Here is a 14,997-nt window from a genome sequence, read left to right as displayed (position 1 = left end):
AGTCCCCGAAGGCGCGCGTTCCCTTTTGTGTCCAGATGGCCCCCGTCCCGTGTTGAAGCCCGACAGAGCGGGTTGCGTGGCGCTCGGCAAAGGGAAGGCTTGCCCGAGTCGTCGTTTCCCCGAGGTGGAGACGCGACCGCGACGTCGTCAGGTGAGCGTCGTGTCGTGCACTGCGCCACCGCCTCCGGTGCTGGGCGCGCGCGCGGCTGTACTCGCGTTTGTGGTTTCGGGCTCTGGTGCGGATCGGGGCCGTCGTCTCGGCACTACCGCCGTCTGTCGGCCCGTTTATCGGCGACGGGGTCTGTTTGCGTGCAAATGCGCCACGGGGAGGAGTCCGAGTCCGAGTCCAAAGTCTCGACCTCCGTGCGCAAAAGTAACATTCGGACTTCATCAAGCGATTCCAAATGCTGCCTGCACCCTCACTCCGCAATCATGATGGAGTCAGCATTTTTCCATCTGGGACCACCGAGTCGGGGGGGGGGGGCGGACACACCCTTGCCTGCATCACGAACTGCACTGGGGCGGGCGAGCTTCGTCTTTTCTTGTCGTTTTGTCTTGTTTGGACTGTCGCGTGCTGCTAAAATGGCGTTCGAGCAGAACGGGGATGGGGGGGGGGCAAGAGTGGACACGGACGCACCTTGCGGGGGGGTAGCGAGGTGGAATCGCCTTCTCCCGAGGGAGCGCGAGGCCCCCGCCCCCGTCCCGTCCCGGCACCTTGACTTCCGAGTGTCCCAACTCGTTGTTTTTCTCTGAGATACGAGCGAGTGTTTGGAAAATGTCCCAATTTATCAAATGATACAAAAAAGGGCATCTTCTTCCAATAAAACAATTGAATCCACTGCAGTTACGTCCATTTTGTAATATGTTACATGATTTGCTGAAATTGCAACCCCCCCCCCCCCCTCCAAGGGCCCCGGTACGGCAATGAGCATGGTCTGCGGGGGGGCTTTTTCACGATATTGTTTATTCCGTACCCAATAATCGCCCCCCCCCCACCCCCTTTCTTTTTTGCAGCTTGCGTTGAAGATGAGAGGGCTGGCGTGCGTGTTGCTTGGCAACCTGCTCTGCGCGGGTAAGCGCCCCCAACCCCCCCCCCCCCCAGTCCGGCCCCTGGCGCCGATTCGCCCGATTTAGCTGAACTACTTCCTCTCGTGATAGACGCCCGCGCACGCTAACGTTGGCCGACGTTCTTTCCGGGCCAAGCGCAACACGCAAACATTTCTTGTGTTGAATTTTTCCGTTTGTTTGTTTTCAGCCGCGTGGGGGTCCTTTAAAGGTAAGTCGGGGCCCCGCTGGGGAGAACTTCGGAAAATGACGGCGCCGCTCGCTCTAGTCAAGGAAGAACGCAGGACGGCCTTCTTCGGCGAAGACGTGCACGTGGAGGTCCCGGCGGGCCGGGCGGGCGGGGTGGTCTTCTGGGCCAAGGGCAACCGGAGCGACCCCGTCCCTCTCCTTCAGGCGGGCGAGGCGCTGAGCCCGCGGGCTCGTCTCAATGCCTTCGGCCACCTGGTTCTGGCCGACGTGCGGGAGGAGGACGAGGGCGTCTACGTGGTCACCGCCGACGGCGACGTGCTCGCCCGCCTCGCCCTCGACGTCCGAGGTAAACGACCCCCCCCCCCCCCAAATCGGGGCGTTTGCGTCGCTCCTCCGCAACTTTTTCTGTCTTTAGACTGCGCCGTTGAGGAGGTGGTCAAGTACGGCGACACTTACTACATCCACCTGAAGGAGGTGCAAGGACCCATCAGCCTGGAGTTCAGGTACGCCGCCGTCCACGTTGAAGCGAGCGCCGCCGAAAAGGAGCCTCGTAGCGTAGCTCCCTGCTAACGAAAGCCAAACGCCGTAGACGGACTGGCGCACGAGGAGCGTCTCGGAGAAACCGATAGAGAAACACAAAAAGAGCGGCAGCACATGGAGACACACACACAACCCAACAAAAGTGACAGGAATGTAAAAGGACAGTCAGCGTATATCCGTACGATGAAGTATGTTCTGATCAAGTACAAAATGGGGGGGGGGGGGGGGGGGGATGCTGGAAAGGCTTAATGGAATATCAAATTCATTTCAACAGGAAGGAGGATTTTTAGACGTGTTTTGCGTTCAAAGAAAACGAGAGAATTAAGCGTATTATTTCAACAGTAGAAGCCCGTTTCTTTTTCATTTCGGTTGAGGACTAAATATCTTCGAGAGAAACTCCATAGACGGGCTATGAGCAACTCCCTCAGGTAAACGGGAATCTCGCAGCAGGCCATCCGGCCGTCGTCACGGGCCCGGGCCTGGATCGGAAGCGCAAGCGCTGCTGCGTCTTCCCCGCACTCTTATTTGCGCCGCCTCTCTGGCTAGTAGAGCTCAGCGCTGCTCGGCATGTTGTGGCGCAAAGCGGTACTACAAGAAAAGCCACCTTAGCACCTGGCAAGCAGGTCCGCGACGTCGCGCCACTGATCCGCTCTCTCCCCGGCGCCCCGACAGGCCCGGGCCCGGGCCCGTCCGGTCGGACCTCGAGCTCGCCACCGAGCCGCCGGCCGCGCTGCTCCTCCGCCGCTCGCTGGTGGTGGCCGACGCCTACGCCGGGCGGCTGAGCGTGAGCGAGCGGAGCGTGGCGCTGCGCTCCGTCAAGATGGCCGACGAGGGCAGCTTCACCGTGCGCGACCGGGAGGGCAAAATCCGGAGGAGGAACTGCCTTCACGTGCGAGGTGAGAGGCGCAGGGACCGGTCGCCGGGTTTTTCCTTCTGGGGACGGCGACAGGGGGGTCTGTGATCGGTCAGCAGTTGCGAACCAATGAGGGGAGAAAAACCATTGAACCTTTTTGTTTTTTGCAGCGCACCAGGACTTCCTGCACCCTTACAAAGGCGCCGACATGACGGTGAAACTCTACCTGCACCACGCCGAAGTCAACGTGGTCTACAGACCCAAATCCAGCCACCGGGACGGGCCGGTCCTGGAGCGAGGCGTCCCGGCGACGCCGCCGGACGCCCAGCTGGCGGGCCGCGTCAGCGCCGAGGGATCCGAGCTGCTGGTCAGGCAGGTCCGCGAGTCCGACGGGGGCGTCTTCAAAGTCACCGACCTGGCGGGGTTCCCCGTGGCTCACGTCTACGTGGACGTGGTCGGTAAGAACGATCGAAAACCCGGTACCCGACTTGATGCCTTTTTTTTTTTTTTTTGCTGGAATGGATTCATGTCGTTTGAATTCATTACAAGAGGAAAAACTGATCTGAGAAACCAGAATTGTACTTGTTAGTCAAGGGGAACTTTTTGCAATTTACGGGGGACGGGGACGGAGCCCTGCTGCCAAAAGCAAAACGCCGCGTCGCCGCCCAGCTTTTGCCGTCCTCATTTGTTTTGTCGGCGCCAGCCTCGGATCCGGCGCCGCTGACGGTGGCCGTGCTGTCGCTGCTGAGCCTGCTGGCGGCCATGTTGCTGGTGTGCCTCCTGTCCTGCCTGCGGGAGGAGCGCCGGAGGAACCGCAAGAACGAGAAGCCCCCGGCGGGCCAGGGCGAGGGCGAAGCCTTCCGCCAGGTAAGCGGACGGACGGACGGACGGGTCCGCAATCGTCGGATCGAATCTTCCCTTTAGATACGAAGGCGAGCGCCTTTGTTCTCTGGAAACTCAACAAAGCGTCGGCGACATCGACGTATTCCTGCGCCGTCCGTCGGTTTTGGGCTTGCAAGTTGAGGGCGCCTTGCCCGACGGTTCGAATTCGTACGGGGGAAAACATTTTTGAGGAAAGGTTCAAAGGGCCCGGAACGTTTGCTGATTTGAGTCAGGAAGGACGGACGGACGGACGGACGGAATATTCGGTTACAATACTTGAAAGGAATCAAATATCATTTATGGATAAAATTGCCTACATTTGAACTGGGGAATATGTGTCGTGTTTCTTATATATTCTTTGTATGGGAGTTGAATACAATTGAAGTCTTTCCTAAAATCCATTTCCTTCCTCCTTTCCTCCCTCCCTGCCTTCCTTCCTCCTTTCCTCCCTCCCTCCTTCCTTCCTCCCTTCCTCCCTCCCCCTCCCTTCCTCCCTCCCTTCCTCCCTCCCTTCCTTCCTTCTTCCTTCCTTCCTCCCTTCCTTCCTTCCTTCCTCCCTTCCTCCCTCCTCCCTTCCTCCTCCCTGCCTTCCTTCCTCCCTCCTCCCTCCCTCCCTTCCTCCCTCCCTCCCTCCCTTCCTTCCTTCCTCCCTTCCTCCCTCCCTCCTCCCTCCCTCCCTCCCTCCCTTCCTCCTTTCCTCCCTCCCTCCCTCCCTCCCTCCTCCTCCCTCCCTGCCTTCCTCCCTCCCTTCCTCCCTCCTTCCTTCCTTCCTCCCTCCCTCCTCCCTCTCTCCCTCCCTCCCTTCCTCCCTCCCTCCCTCCTTCCTTCCTCCTCCCTCCCTTCCTTCCTCCTCCCTCCTTCCTCCCTTCCTCCCTTCCTCCCTCCCTCCCTTCCTTCCTCCCTCCTTCCTCCCTCCCCCTCCTTCCTCCCTCCTTCCTCCCTCCCTCCCTCCCTCCCTTCCCTCCCTCCCTCCTCCCTCCCTCCCTCCCTTCCTCCTCCCTCCCTCCCTCCCTCCTTCCTTCCTTCCTCCCTCCCTTCCTTCCTTCCTCCCTCCCTCCTCTCTCCCTCCCTCCCTTCCTTCCTTCCTCCCTCCCTCCCTCTCTCCCTCCCTCCCTCCCTCCCTTCCTCCTTTCCTCCCTCCCTCCTCCCTCCCTTCCTCCCTCCCTTCCTTCCTCCCTCCCTCCTTCCTTCCTCCCTCCCTCCTCCCTCCCTCCCCCTCCTTCCTTCCTTCCTCCTCCTTCCTTCCTTCCTTCCTCCCTTCCTTCCTTCCTTCCTCCCTTCCTTCCTTCCTCCCTCCCTTCCTTCCTTCCTCCCTCCCTCCCTTCCTTCCTCCTCCTCCCTCCCTTCCTCCTCCCTCCTTCCTCCCTCCCTCCCTTCCTCCCTTCCTTCCTTCCTCCCTCCTCCCTTCCTTCCTTCCTTCCTTCCTTCCTTCCTCCCTTCCTTCCTTCCTTCCTCCTCCCTCCCTCCCTTCCTTCCTTCCTCCCTCCCTCCTTCCTCCCTCCCTCCCTCCCTTCCTTCCTCCCTCCCTCCCTCCCTTCCTCCCTCCCTCCTCCTCCCTCCCTTCCTCCCTTCCTCCCTCCCTTCCTCCCTCCCTCCCTTCCTTCCTTCTTCCTTCCTTCCTTCCTCCTCCTTCCTTCCTCCCTCCCTCCCTCCTTCCTCCCTCCCTCCCTTCCTCCCTTCCTTCCTTCCTTCCTTCCTTCCTTCCTTCCTTCCTCCCTTCCTTCCTTCCTCCCTCCCTTCCTTCCTTCCTCCCTCCCTCCTTCCTCCTCCTTCCTCCTCCCTCCTTCCTTCCTCCCTTCCCTCCCTCCCTCCTTCCTTCCTCCCTCCCTCCCTTCCTCCCTCCTCCCTCCCTCCCTTCCTTCCTCCCTCCCTCCTCCTCCCTCCCTTCCTTCCTTCCTTCCTCCTTCCTCCCTCCCTTCCTCCCTCCCTCCTCCCTCCCTCCCTTCCTCCTTCCTTCCTCCTTCCTCCCTCCCTCCCTCCCTCCCCCTCCCTCCCTCCCAATGTGTGCTTCGACGCAGGTGGTCCAGGAGGCGTACGACAGGTTCACCGAGGAGTCGCTGACGCGGTCGGCGTGCCGCAAACCGTCCGAGGACGCCGACGTGGTCATCGAGGTAAATTGTCGCGTGTGAAATCTGCCAAAACGGCCGCTTTGTCCTCTCCGTCCATAATTCACGTTTGTCCCGTGTTCATAAATGAATGACGCCGTGTGTTGGGCCGAGCTCGACGGCGGTTCTGCAAAGGGTCCCGTTCCTGCTCCGATCCCACTTGGTGCCCCCCCCCCCCTTCTTCTGCCATTTCTAAAAATGCGGATGTCAAAATGGTTCTCAGCCGTTTGCCTTTATTAGGCGCAAAACGCGGCCGTTTTCAAATGCGCAATAGCACCATCTGCAGGCCCGGAGCGGAACATTGCGCGAGTGCAACGTCAGGCCGCGCGTAGTCAAACCGTTCCCCCCCACTCACCCGCCTCACTCGATTTCTTCCTCCAGGCCCCGGAGGCGTCCAAAGCGGGCAGCTACCGGATGCTAACATCCGACGCCGACTTGCCGGAGATGAGCGACTCCGGGGTGGACTGCGCCCTCCCCCCAGACGGCGACGCGGACATCGCCGCGGCCCGCCCCTCCCGCGAGCCCCCGTCGCCCGACCCGGAGGGCCGGGAGGCAAAAGAGGATCCTGGCGTCCACGCGCCCTCCCGTTTGTCCGCCCGCGACGAAGCCGAGCCGAAGGAGGACGCAACCCAGAGCGCCTGAGGGGTCGCGTCGCCGTTAGCGTTAGCGGTTAGCCCTCGGGCGGAAGCGTCGGTGCCGACAACAGCAAAGTTTTCTGCAATCGTCTTCCCATCCCTGACGCTAAAGAGCGCGTTTGGGTTAAATGTCTCCCGTAGATTTCAAAGTTGAGGAATTGGCCGCCAAGGCACAGCAAACGGCGGCGGCCCACTAAACGTCTTCTCGCGACGGGAAAGACGCAAAAAGCGTTTTGTGAAAAAGGTTGCACAAAAAATGTTGACCTTCAAACTCCACCAACAGACGGCAAAAGCCATGTACGAGTTTGCGCGGCAACCATTGTGCGTCTTTCCCGTTATTATTGACGTACCGAAGCGAGCGTGAGCGAGGGGCCCGAGTACGTCAATAATAACGGGAAAGACGCACAATGGTTGCCGCGCAAACTCGTACATCGCTTTTGCCGTCTGTTATGGCGCGAGTGCCAAATGGCAGCCTCGTCGCAGCTCCCTCCGGCGGCGTCGACGCATCAAAGAGGGACCGCCGGCCGGCCGCAAATTCGGGAGACGCGGAACAATTGGTAAAAGTCTTTCCCGTTATTATTACTGCCGGTCGCTCTGCGTGGGGCGGCGGGCGACGCGGTCGCGGTTCCGGTTCCGATTGGGATTGTCGCGCTTTCCCGAACACAGTCAATTGGCGACACGTCACAAGTTTACGGATGAACAAAATGCTCCAATTTTCACGTCTGAATATTAAACAAGTGCACGTCGACGGAATTTGCGACGTCGAGCACAACAAGCGCAACTTTTTAAAATGTTTTTGAAACAAACGATTCACACTCACCTATTTGAAATATGCATATGAATGTTTTGACCAACGAACCACTTTGCACGAATCTGTAAAAGGCATCTAAGCAATATTTGTCATCATTTTATACTGATTCTTATTTTTTCTTGCTCTTTTTTTTTTTTTTTTTGTCACTGCATGTTTTGGACCCTTTTTGTCTTTCTTGGGTCTCGCCTGGTGTCACTTTTGACAAACGTGCATGTCCATAAATTCAGATTTGCAATTGCGGAACACCAACGCATGCCGAAGGGTCAAAGTTTACACATGCTAAGCTAAGTGCTACTTGATGTTTTTGCTAAAGTGTTGTGTGTGTTTTTTTTTTCTTCTTCTTTTCTGGCGAACGGCCTTGGCCGCCATGTTGGTGAGGGCAGTCGAAGTGGTTAAAAAAAAAGAAATGCATGAAATATTGTCACCGGCAATCTTGATTTCGTGGGGGTCAAACGATCTTTTGGGCCGAGCTCTCTCCAGAAAGGTCCACTTTGTAGCTTTTGAAAGGATTTTTTGACACGCGTGCACCAAGTTGGTTCGTCAGTCGGCTTGATTGTTGTTGTTCTTTTCTTTTCCCTTTTTTTTTTTGTTTTTTGGGCGTAACCAGCAAACGTTCCGTCGGCGCTCGGACAGCGAGCAGGATTTTCTGCAATCGTGGCCATCATTCGCATTTCCTTCCAGCTGCAGACAATCAGGAACGTTCCGTGCATTTTTCTGACATGTGCACTAAACTGAGCTGCGGATTGATTGATTATTGATGAAGGTCACTTTTGAGAATATTTAATTTATCGCTTACATCCTGCTTTGTTCGTCTCAATTTGACGGCACCACCAGAATGGACCAAAACGTGATTCGGTCCACTTTGTGTTCACTTGTCGTATTGCACGTTCGTGTTTTGTATTCTGCATAAACCCAATAAAAGTGGATCAGATGAGAAAGCTGATGATCCTTTTTTTTGGGGGGGGGGGGGGCTCGTTGTCCACTTCTATTCAAGTCTTGGGAAGGATTCACAGATCGTCTTCCTTTAGACCAATTAAGAGCGCGTCAAGGCTGCCCCCACCTCACCTTAAGCTTGTGCAAAGTGGCCTTCGCCCTTCGATGTTTTAACCTCGTACGATGGCGGCGTGGTCTAAAATACTCTTTGGACCAGCAGGATGTCGGGGTGTGTCCCAGGAACTGCCTCACAGTTCTGAGGACCGAGGTTGAATCCGGGTGGGCACGGCGCTCTCCAAAAGGGTGCCTGCCGGCACGCATCGGAGACCCGAAATCGACCCATCTCCACGTGGCCCCGCCTCCTCCCCGATGATCGTCGGGATGGCCTCCGGTACTCCCGAGACCCTTGCGAGGATAAGCGGCTCAGCTAACTAATGGACGTTGGGATGGCTTTTTTTTTTTGGGGGGGGGGGGTCTGTTTTGTGTGTGGCTTTTCTCCGGGTGGGCCCCTCCGCTTTCCGGGCAACATTAATTGGACCCTCGAAAAGTGTGATCGGGACTGCGGCCGTTGTCCGGCGACCGGTTCAGCACTTGACGGCTGGAATAGGCTCCGGCACTCCCCGCGGCCCTCGTGAGGATAAGCGGCAAATGAAAATGAATGGACGTTTTCTCGGGCGTCTAAGAAGAAAGCGGGCCCCTTTAAGAGGGGGCGGGTCCCCGCCAAAAGCGCCCTGGCCGCCGCCCAATCGGAAGAGCAGCCGGACGTGACGTGCTCGAGAGCGTTAGGAAGCCGCCGGCCGACGCGCCAAATTTCAAAGCACTTCCTGCGCTCCTCCCCGGAGGAAGAAAGCCGAGCGAGGGAGGACCCGACGGCGGGCCCGACGGCGACGACCGCCACCGCGACCGCGACCGCGAAGCTCGAACTTGGACGCTTGCTCCGGGAGAGGAGAAGCTCTCGCCGGCCTCGGCTGCCTGTCGTAAGTGGCGACTTTTAAGGGCTTTGGGCGAGGAGGAGGAGGAGGAGGAAGTGACGTCAGCTAGCTCGAAGACGGTGCGCGGCCATCAAAAGTGGGCAAAAATGAACAAAAAGTCAACGCGAAGCCGCTTCGATGCGTGGTTGAAAGTTACGTCATCACCTTTGACCTGATTGCGGCTCTTCTGGTGACGTCATGCTCGGCCAATCGAAAAGAAGAAGAAAAAGGCAAGCCGCAGTGACGTTTTGGGACGGGTGGCCAACGCGTGGCCGGCGGGCTGCGGGTGGAAGAGGGGGGGGTGGACTTTCGAAGGACCCGGTCACAACAACACTTTGCAAAGTGGAAACCTTGCAAAAGATGTCAAGCGAGACCGCAGGACTCGCACAAAGGCAAAGAAGTGGCCACCACCCTTGGAATTCTGATCAATTATGTCAAAATTGTGCTTGCTGGGCCACAAAAAAGAAACGTTTGGATGACAAGGTCAATCCATCCGCTTTTCCACCAGCCCACGAGATGCGCGTTAAACATTTTTCACATTTGTCGCTTCCTCTCACTTGCAAGCAAAAATGCGAAATGCACGTTTTGGTCAACGTGGAGCGACATCAACTCTCGTCATGACATTTCTTCAACTCTGTGGAGGTTGACTTCAAAATGGAAATGTTATGTATTCATAACGCAACGTTGCCTTAAGGACAGCAAGCTTCATGCTGACACACAAAGAGAAAATTCGTAGCCCCTTGTTGACAAAACAATATTTAAACGTGCGTCAATGTCGTGATACTTGCAGACAGCTTTTTGTTTTTAATCGTTTTAATCATTTTTGTCTTTGTCCCCCCGTTTGCATCAGCTCGGACGGCCTCACTGATTCCCGCCGCCGCCTCGCACGCACGCCTTCAGCGGAATAATTGACGGCGAGCCGAAGGAGTCCCCGAATGCGGCGCGGGACGCTGTAGCGCCCGGCGGGCGCGGCGGGCGACTTCTCCGGGCCAGAGGCGTCCGTCATGCTGTCGGGGGCGCAGCCGTGCTTCCAGCTGCTCCGCATCGGGGCCTCGGCGGGGGGCCGCACGCGGGACCTCTACACCTTCCGACCGGCGCCGGGCCACTCGGTCTTCCGGCTGGGCCGGGCGGACCAGCTGTGCGACGTCACGCTGGACTCGCCGGCCGTGTCGCGCGTCCACGCCGAGCTGCACGCCGAACGACAGGCGGCGCAGGAGGACGGGTGGCGCGTCCACATCAAGGACAGGAGCACCCACGGTCAGACGGAAACCCGCACGCCACAAAAACTGCAAAAAACGCGTACTTGTCATCAAAAGCGGTCATTGGACACACGCGTGTGTATGAAAATCAAAACGTGCAAATAAAGCTGCACGAAAACAGAAAATAGATCAGCGTAATCGCACGCGCCTTCACAAAAATCTGCAGAGCGAAAGGCCGGTAACAGAAAAACGACGCACAAAATTGTGACGCCCACAAAGTTGTCGACAAAAAGGGGAGTGCGCACCCCCCCCCCCCCCCCAAAAAAAAAAAAAAAACCAATCGTCGTCATGAAAAGCGCGCAAAAGGTGCGAACGTGGCTGACGCGATGGTGTCGTCGGCAGGCACTTGGGTCAACGACGTCCGTCTGGAGGCCGGCGTCCGCCGGGAGCTGGCGGACGGCGACGCGCTGACCTTCGGGGTTCACTCGCCTCCCGGGAGCCCCGAGTTCTACTTCCTCTTCCAGAAGGTCAAAGTTCGCCCGCTGGACTTTGACGCCATCTCCGTTCCGAAGGTGAGTTTAGAAACAAACACGGGTCCAGTGACGGGTCACCTTTGCGGTATTTCTCGTCTTTCTTCAGGCGGGCGCGTTTTCGTCGGACCTGCAGAACCGGATCAGGACCAACCCCGAGCGCGAGGCGGCGCCGGGCGTGGATCTGTCCAAGCTGTCCCTCAACCGCTCCACCGTCATTCTGGACTCCATCGGCAGCCTGAGCAAGATGAAGGGCAGCGCGTGGACCTTCCGGCGGAGCCGCGGCGACGAGGGCGCCGCCGCCGCCTCCGACCCGGGCTCCTGGTCCTCGTCCTCGCCGCCCCCCCGGCCTCCTCCTCTTCTGCCGTCGCTGGCCGCCCCCAAGGCTCTGGCGCCGGCCTCCAGGAGCCGCAGGAAGTCCGCGCACACGGTGCTGCTGGAGGACGGCGGCTCGGACGAGTCTCCGAGCGGGACGACGGCGGCGGCGGCGGCGGTCCCTGCCGGTGCGTCAGTTGCGTTGCTTTTTCTCACCGTCCGAAGCGGTCGACGCAAATCGCGGTCGGCGAGATTTGAGCCGGAATCAAAGCGCACAATGATCAGGATTCGAAAGCACCGTCGCAGTTCTGACAACGGTTTTGGGCCGACTCTTTCGGCTTGACTTTCTTTGAGATTGTCATGCGACCTTTTTTCTAACGTGTCATCTCCCGCCCACAAAAGGGACGTCGTTGGGTCGGTCTTTGAAAAATTGCATTTTGGGGGGCAGCTTTCTATTGAATTGTGGACGCCAGAATGTGTGTGGGCCCGCGATCCCCTGACCTCAACCCCGTCGAGAACCTGGTCCAAATGGCACCTCTGGGAAGCTGCAGCCACTGCAAATTCGCCCGATGACAACTTTCACTTCTTTCAAAGCTGTTCAATGTCTCGAAACTTTTTGGAGTGTCCCGCATTCATTTGGACCCGACCGGGTTTCCGTTTTTTTTCTGCCGTCATCTGACTTTTTTTTTTCCTTTGTTTCGATTCCCAAATGAAGATTTGAGTTGTCATGACGCAAACTTGAATTTTGCCGGTAGGCGCGGAGGAGGAAGCGCAGCCGTGGCCGAGCAGGAAGAAGCGTCGCCTCAACCGGTCGGACCCGGAGGCTCTCCGCTCGCCGCCGTCGTCTTCGGACCCTCGTCCCCGGGAAGCCAAGCCCTTCCCGGTGGGCGTCAGGACCATCGGCAGCTTCCACGGCGCCGTGACCAACGCTCGCCTGGACCGCCGCCGCCGCGTCGTCCCCCCGCCGCCGAGACGGGGCCGCCTTTGCGACGTGGCCGCCTTCCGCCAGCGGAGGTCCGGCGGGAGGGGGCGACGGAAGGCTCAGGGCTCGCCGGTTTTCTCCCCCCTGGTGGTGGGAGGGGAGAGCTACAACTCGGCGTCGCCCTCGGTGAGGGTCTGCGTGGCGCCGAGCGGCCGCGACGTCTTCAACGGATTCCGCCAGCAGCCCAGGTGAGACTCGAGGTCAAAGCCCCTCTTTGCCGTCATCTTGTTGGCGTTTTTTTTTTTTTTTTTTTGGGGGACGGGGGGACGGGACGGGGGACGGGCACTCTACAGTCTTTTGCTTTGAAATACCAAATGGCAATAATCGGCTTTCAAGCTTTTTGACGCATCTGCAGAACCCGCCCAAAATTTGCTTTCGTGTCAATCCGAAAGTGGAAGCGGGAGAGCCCAAAAGTCGAGCACGGTGGTGATTTTCACGCTGCCCCCCCCCCGGTGACCGCTCTGATCTGCTCCTTGTTCACAGCAAGCGTCGCGGCCGCCCCCGGAAGCACCCCCTCCCCGCTCGGCCCCCCCTGCCCTCGCCTTCCTCCTCGTCTTCCTCCTCCACCTCTTCGGCCTCGTCCTCCGCCGGGTCGTCGTCGTCCTCGGCGTCCTCCTCCTCGTCGGAGGAGGAGGAGGAGGACGGCGCCGAGGGGGCGAGGCCGGCCGCGTCGGCGGAGCCCTGCGCGGCCCCCCGCTGCCTGCTGCCCCAGCGCGACCCGGTCCAGTGGATCCAGTGCGACGTGTGCGACGCCTGGTACCACATCGACTGTCTGCGCGTGGACCGCAAGAAGCTGCTGAGGGACCCGAATGCCGATTTCCACTGCGGCTGCTCCTGAGCCGCTCGGGGACCAGACCAGAACTTTGCGGGAATTTGACCGCCCGGGTGGAACTTGCCGACACGAGACCGCGTGCCACCTCGGCTGCGATCGACGTCTGACTTCAGGCGCGAATGACGCCTTAACGGTTTTCCCTGACGACGGAGGTGACGTGCTTGGGACAATAGTACGATGCCCCCCACCGCTACACGGGCTGTTCCTCATATCCTGCCACTAGCAGCCTCGGACATTTTTATTTGTGAGGTCATCTATCGAGAGCCCATGACAAAAAAAAAAAGATGATGACTGACATTGATTAGAAATGATTCACGCTTCTGGTTAAACAAATTGCATTTTTCAGGGCCTCAAAATGCTAAAAAAAAAAATAGAGTATGACGTTCAGGGGGTCCGCAACATGACCCCTGTGGCACACCACCTTGAAAGGTAGGGAAATAAAAAAAGAATTGGCCCCTGACACCAGATGACATTTTTCAGGGACCTCACCAAGCTCCTCTAAACATTTTGAGGCGGCTTCAAATTATTAAATGGTGTATGTAATAAAGTGTCAGGTGATTGTTTTGAAATTTTGGACGTCAAAGTGACATCTTTTTTTTTGGGGGGGGGGGGGGCTACAAGAAACAAACCAAAAAGGTCAATCTACAGTCCATCAGCGAGTGGGGGGGGGGATCGTGGATGGAATTATTGAACGTGGTGGACTGATGAGTCATCAAATTCCTTGTTGTATTCCACCCGTCACCAGTAGGGGGCGACCTCCAAAATGGCGCACAAGTGGGCTTATTCATTTCGGGCTTCTAAATCCCTTGACAGTCCAAAATGCATTTGGTGTGCCTGCCGCTTCTGATGAGGATGAGCGTTTTGAAAAGTCATCATGGGCTAAAGCTGAGGAAAAAAAAAAAAAATGCCTTCCATATTTGAGTTGCGTGCAAAGGGAGAAAGGTGTCCCTAATTTTGTGGCCAGCCATCTTATTGTTAATGTCGGGCAGCAGGGGGCAGTGTTGCGCTCATTGCGTCGGTTTTTTGTGCGCGCGGGGTTGTCGTGGATGTCTTTCACCGCGTGCTTCCCACTTCCGGTGGTCTTGAGGAAACCTCGCGAGGTGACGTCACAAGGCTTGACGAGATTTATTAATCCGATGATATTTCTTTAGCCCGCCCGAACATGTTTCTGGGATTTGCCTTCTTTAGCCAGAACAGAATCAGAACCCTAAACGCAGACGACCGTTGTGTTTCCCAGCGTGCACCGGGAACTGGTCTTGCCGTACAGAAAACGACGCTGCTCACGTTTCCCGTTTGTTAGCTGATATTAAAGCCACTGCCTTATGTCATCATAATTCGACTTGAATGAATTGTTCTGATTAATAGACAACACGACGCAACGTGACGTAATAACAAACGTGGGGCATACACGTTAGCGTGCCACGGTACGAACGAAAGCGGATGTTAGCGTACCTGCCCGTTAGCATGCGCTAAAGTGCATTTAAAAAGCGTGACGTAGCCACACGCTAATTGGCTTCTCTTTGAGACTTTCAACGCTACTGCAGAAGCTAAAATCTTGAAAAAGTGCAAGAGATTATGCTAATATTTGACTTGAATTGATAGTTGACTGAATTAGACGTCAGATATTTGGAAATGTTTCACCGGGGCCTCGGGTCTTTAACATCCTTAGCGAGTCTTTGGCCTTGGTTCCCCGCTCGCGAGCCTTTCAGGCCCCGAACGTGTGTTGTCGTCGTCCCCCCCGGCCCCCCCCCCCCATCTTGCACTCAGCACACGAGCCCCAAAATAGCCCCCCGACTTGGACTCCTTTCCAGCTTTGGGCCGGCACAGTACTCGATTCCGAAAGGCCACCGGTGAGCCTCCTTTAATGCCCGCCGTTGTTCTATTTCTGGACGACGTTGACTTGATCCAGGAAGATGGCAAAGTGCCCCCCCCCCCCCCCCACGATGGCCGCAGATGCCGAGAGGCTGACGTGCAAAACGTCGAGCGAGTCGCGCCGGCTTTGACGTGTCATTTGCGTGTCGGCCGGGAGGCTGGTTCAATTCCCTTGCAACTGCTCTTTTCCACCTGAGGACTCGCACTTCAGCAAGCTTATCTATTCCTCACCCCCCCCCAGAAAAAAAACAAGATTTCCCCTTTCTTTCCATGTGTAATGACT

General features: G+C 57.4%; 2 protein-coding genes across 3 annotated transcripts; both read left to right on the top strand.

Annotated features, from left to right (window-relative positions):
* Positions 1–16: 16 nt before the first annotated feature.
* LOC133502717 (uncharacterized) lies at positions 17–6,638 on the top strand. Its single transcript, XM_061823829.1, has 10 exons — positions 17–151; positions 1,015–1,072; positions 1,256–1,276; positions 1,334–1,600; positions 1,670–1,757; positions 2,467–2,690; positions 2,818–3,105; positions 3,351–3,514; positions 5,548–5,640; positions 6,016–6,638. Exons 2-10 carry the CDS (start codon positions 1,027–1,029, stop codon positions 6,274–6,276), a joined length of 1,452 nt encoding a protein of 483 aa, XP_061679813.1. The 5' UTR covers positions 17–151; positions 1,015–1,026; the 3' UTR covers positions 6,277–6,638.
* A 2,121-nt stretch (positions 6,639–8,759) lies between these two features.
* Positions 8,760–14,472, top strand: tcf19l (transcription factor 19 (SC1), like). Of its 2 annotated transcripts, XM_061823675.1 has the most exons (6): positions 8,760–8,990; positions 9,835–10,241; positions 10,586–10,755; positions 10,823–11,216; positions 11,784–12,198; positions 12,494–14,470. In XM_061823675.1, the coding sequence occupies exons 2-6, from the start codon at positions 9,989–9,991 to the stop codon at positions 12,846–12,848; spliced, it is 1,587 nt and encodes a 528-aa protein (XP_061679659.1). In that variant the 5' UTR covers positions 8,760–8,990; positions 9,835–9,988; the 3' UTR covers positions 12,849–14,470. The 2 variants fall into 2 exon arrangements, with proteins under 2 accessions (XP_061679659.1, XP_061679665.1); XM_061823681.1 differs by lacking the exon at positions 8,760–8,990 and having other exon boundaries at positions 9,943–10,241; positions 12,494–14,472.
* Positions 14,473–14,997: the final 525 nt, after the last annotated feature.

Source organism: Syngnathoides biaculeatus, chromosome 1, assembly GCF_019802595.1.
Source record: "Syngnathoides biaculeatus isolate LvHL_M chromosome 1, ASM1980259v1, whole genome shotgun sequence".
NCBI classification, from domain to species: Eukaryota; Metazoa; Chordata; class Actinopteri; order Syngnathiformes; family Syngnathidae; genus Syngnathoides; species Syngnathoides biaculeatus.
Note: the sequence above shows the minus strand (reverse complement) of the source record. Positions and strands in the feature narration are given on the sequence as shown.

Bases quoted from the DNA above. Each gene is read 5' to 3' on its own strand.
- LOC133502717 (XM_061823829.1), top strand. From the start codon at position 1,027: ATGAGAGGGCTGGCGTGCGTGTTGCTTGGCAACCTGCTCTGCGCGG. The intron at 1,758-2,466 runs GTACGCCGCCGT...GCGCCCCGACAG, and splicing joins CCCATCAGCCTGGAGTTCAG to GCCCGGGCCCGGGCCCGTCC. The intron at 3,106-3,350 runs GTAAGAACGATC...TGTCGGCGCCAG, and splicing joins CGTCTACGTGGACGTGGTCG to CCTCGGATCCGGCGCCGCTG.
- tcf19l (XM_061823681.1), top strand. From the start codon at position 9,989: ATGCTGTCGGGGGCGCAGCCGTGCTTCCAGCTGCTCCGCATCGGGGCC. The intron at 10,242-10,585 runs GTCAGACGGAAA...TGTCGTCGGCAG, and splicing joins CAAGGACAGGAGCACCCACG to GCACTTGGGTCAACGACGTC. The intron at 10,756-10,822 runs GTGAGTTTAGAA...GTCTTTCTTCAG, and splicing joins ACGCCATCTCCGTTCCGAAG to GCGGGCGCGTTTTCGTCGGA.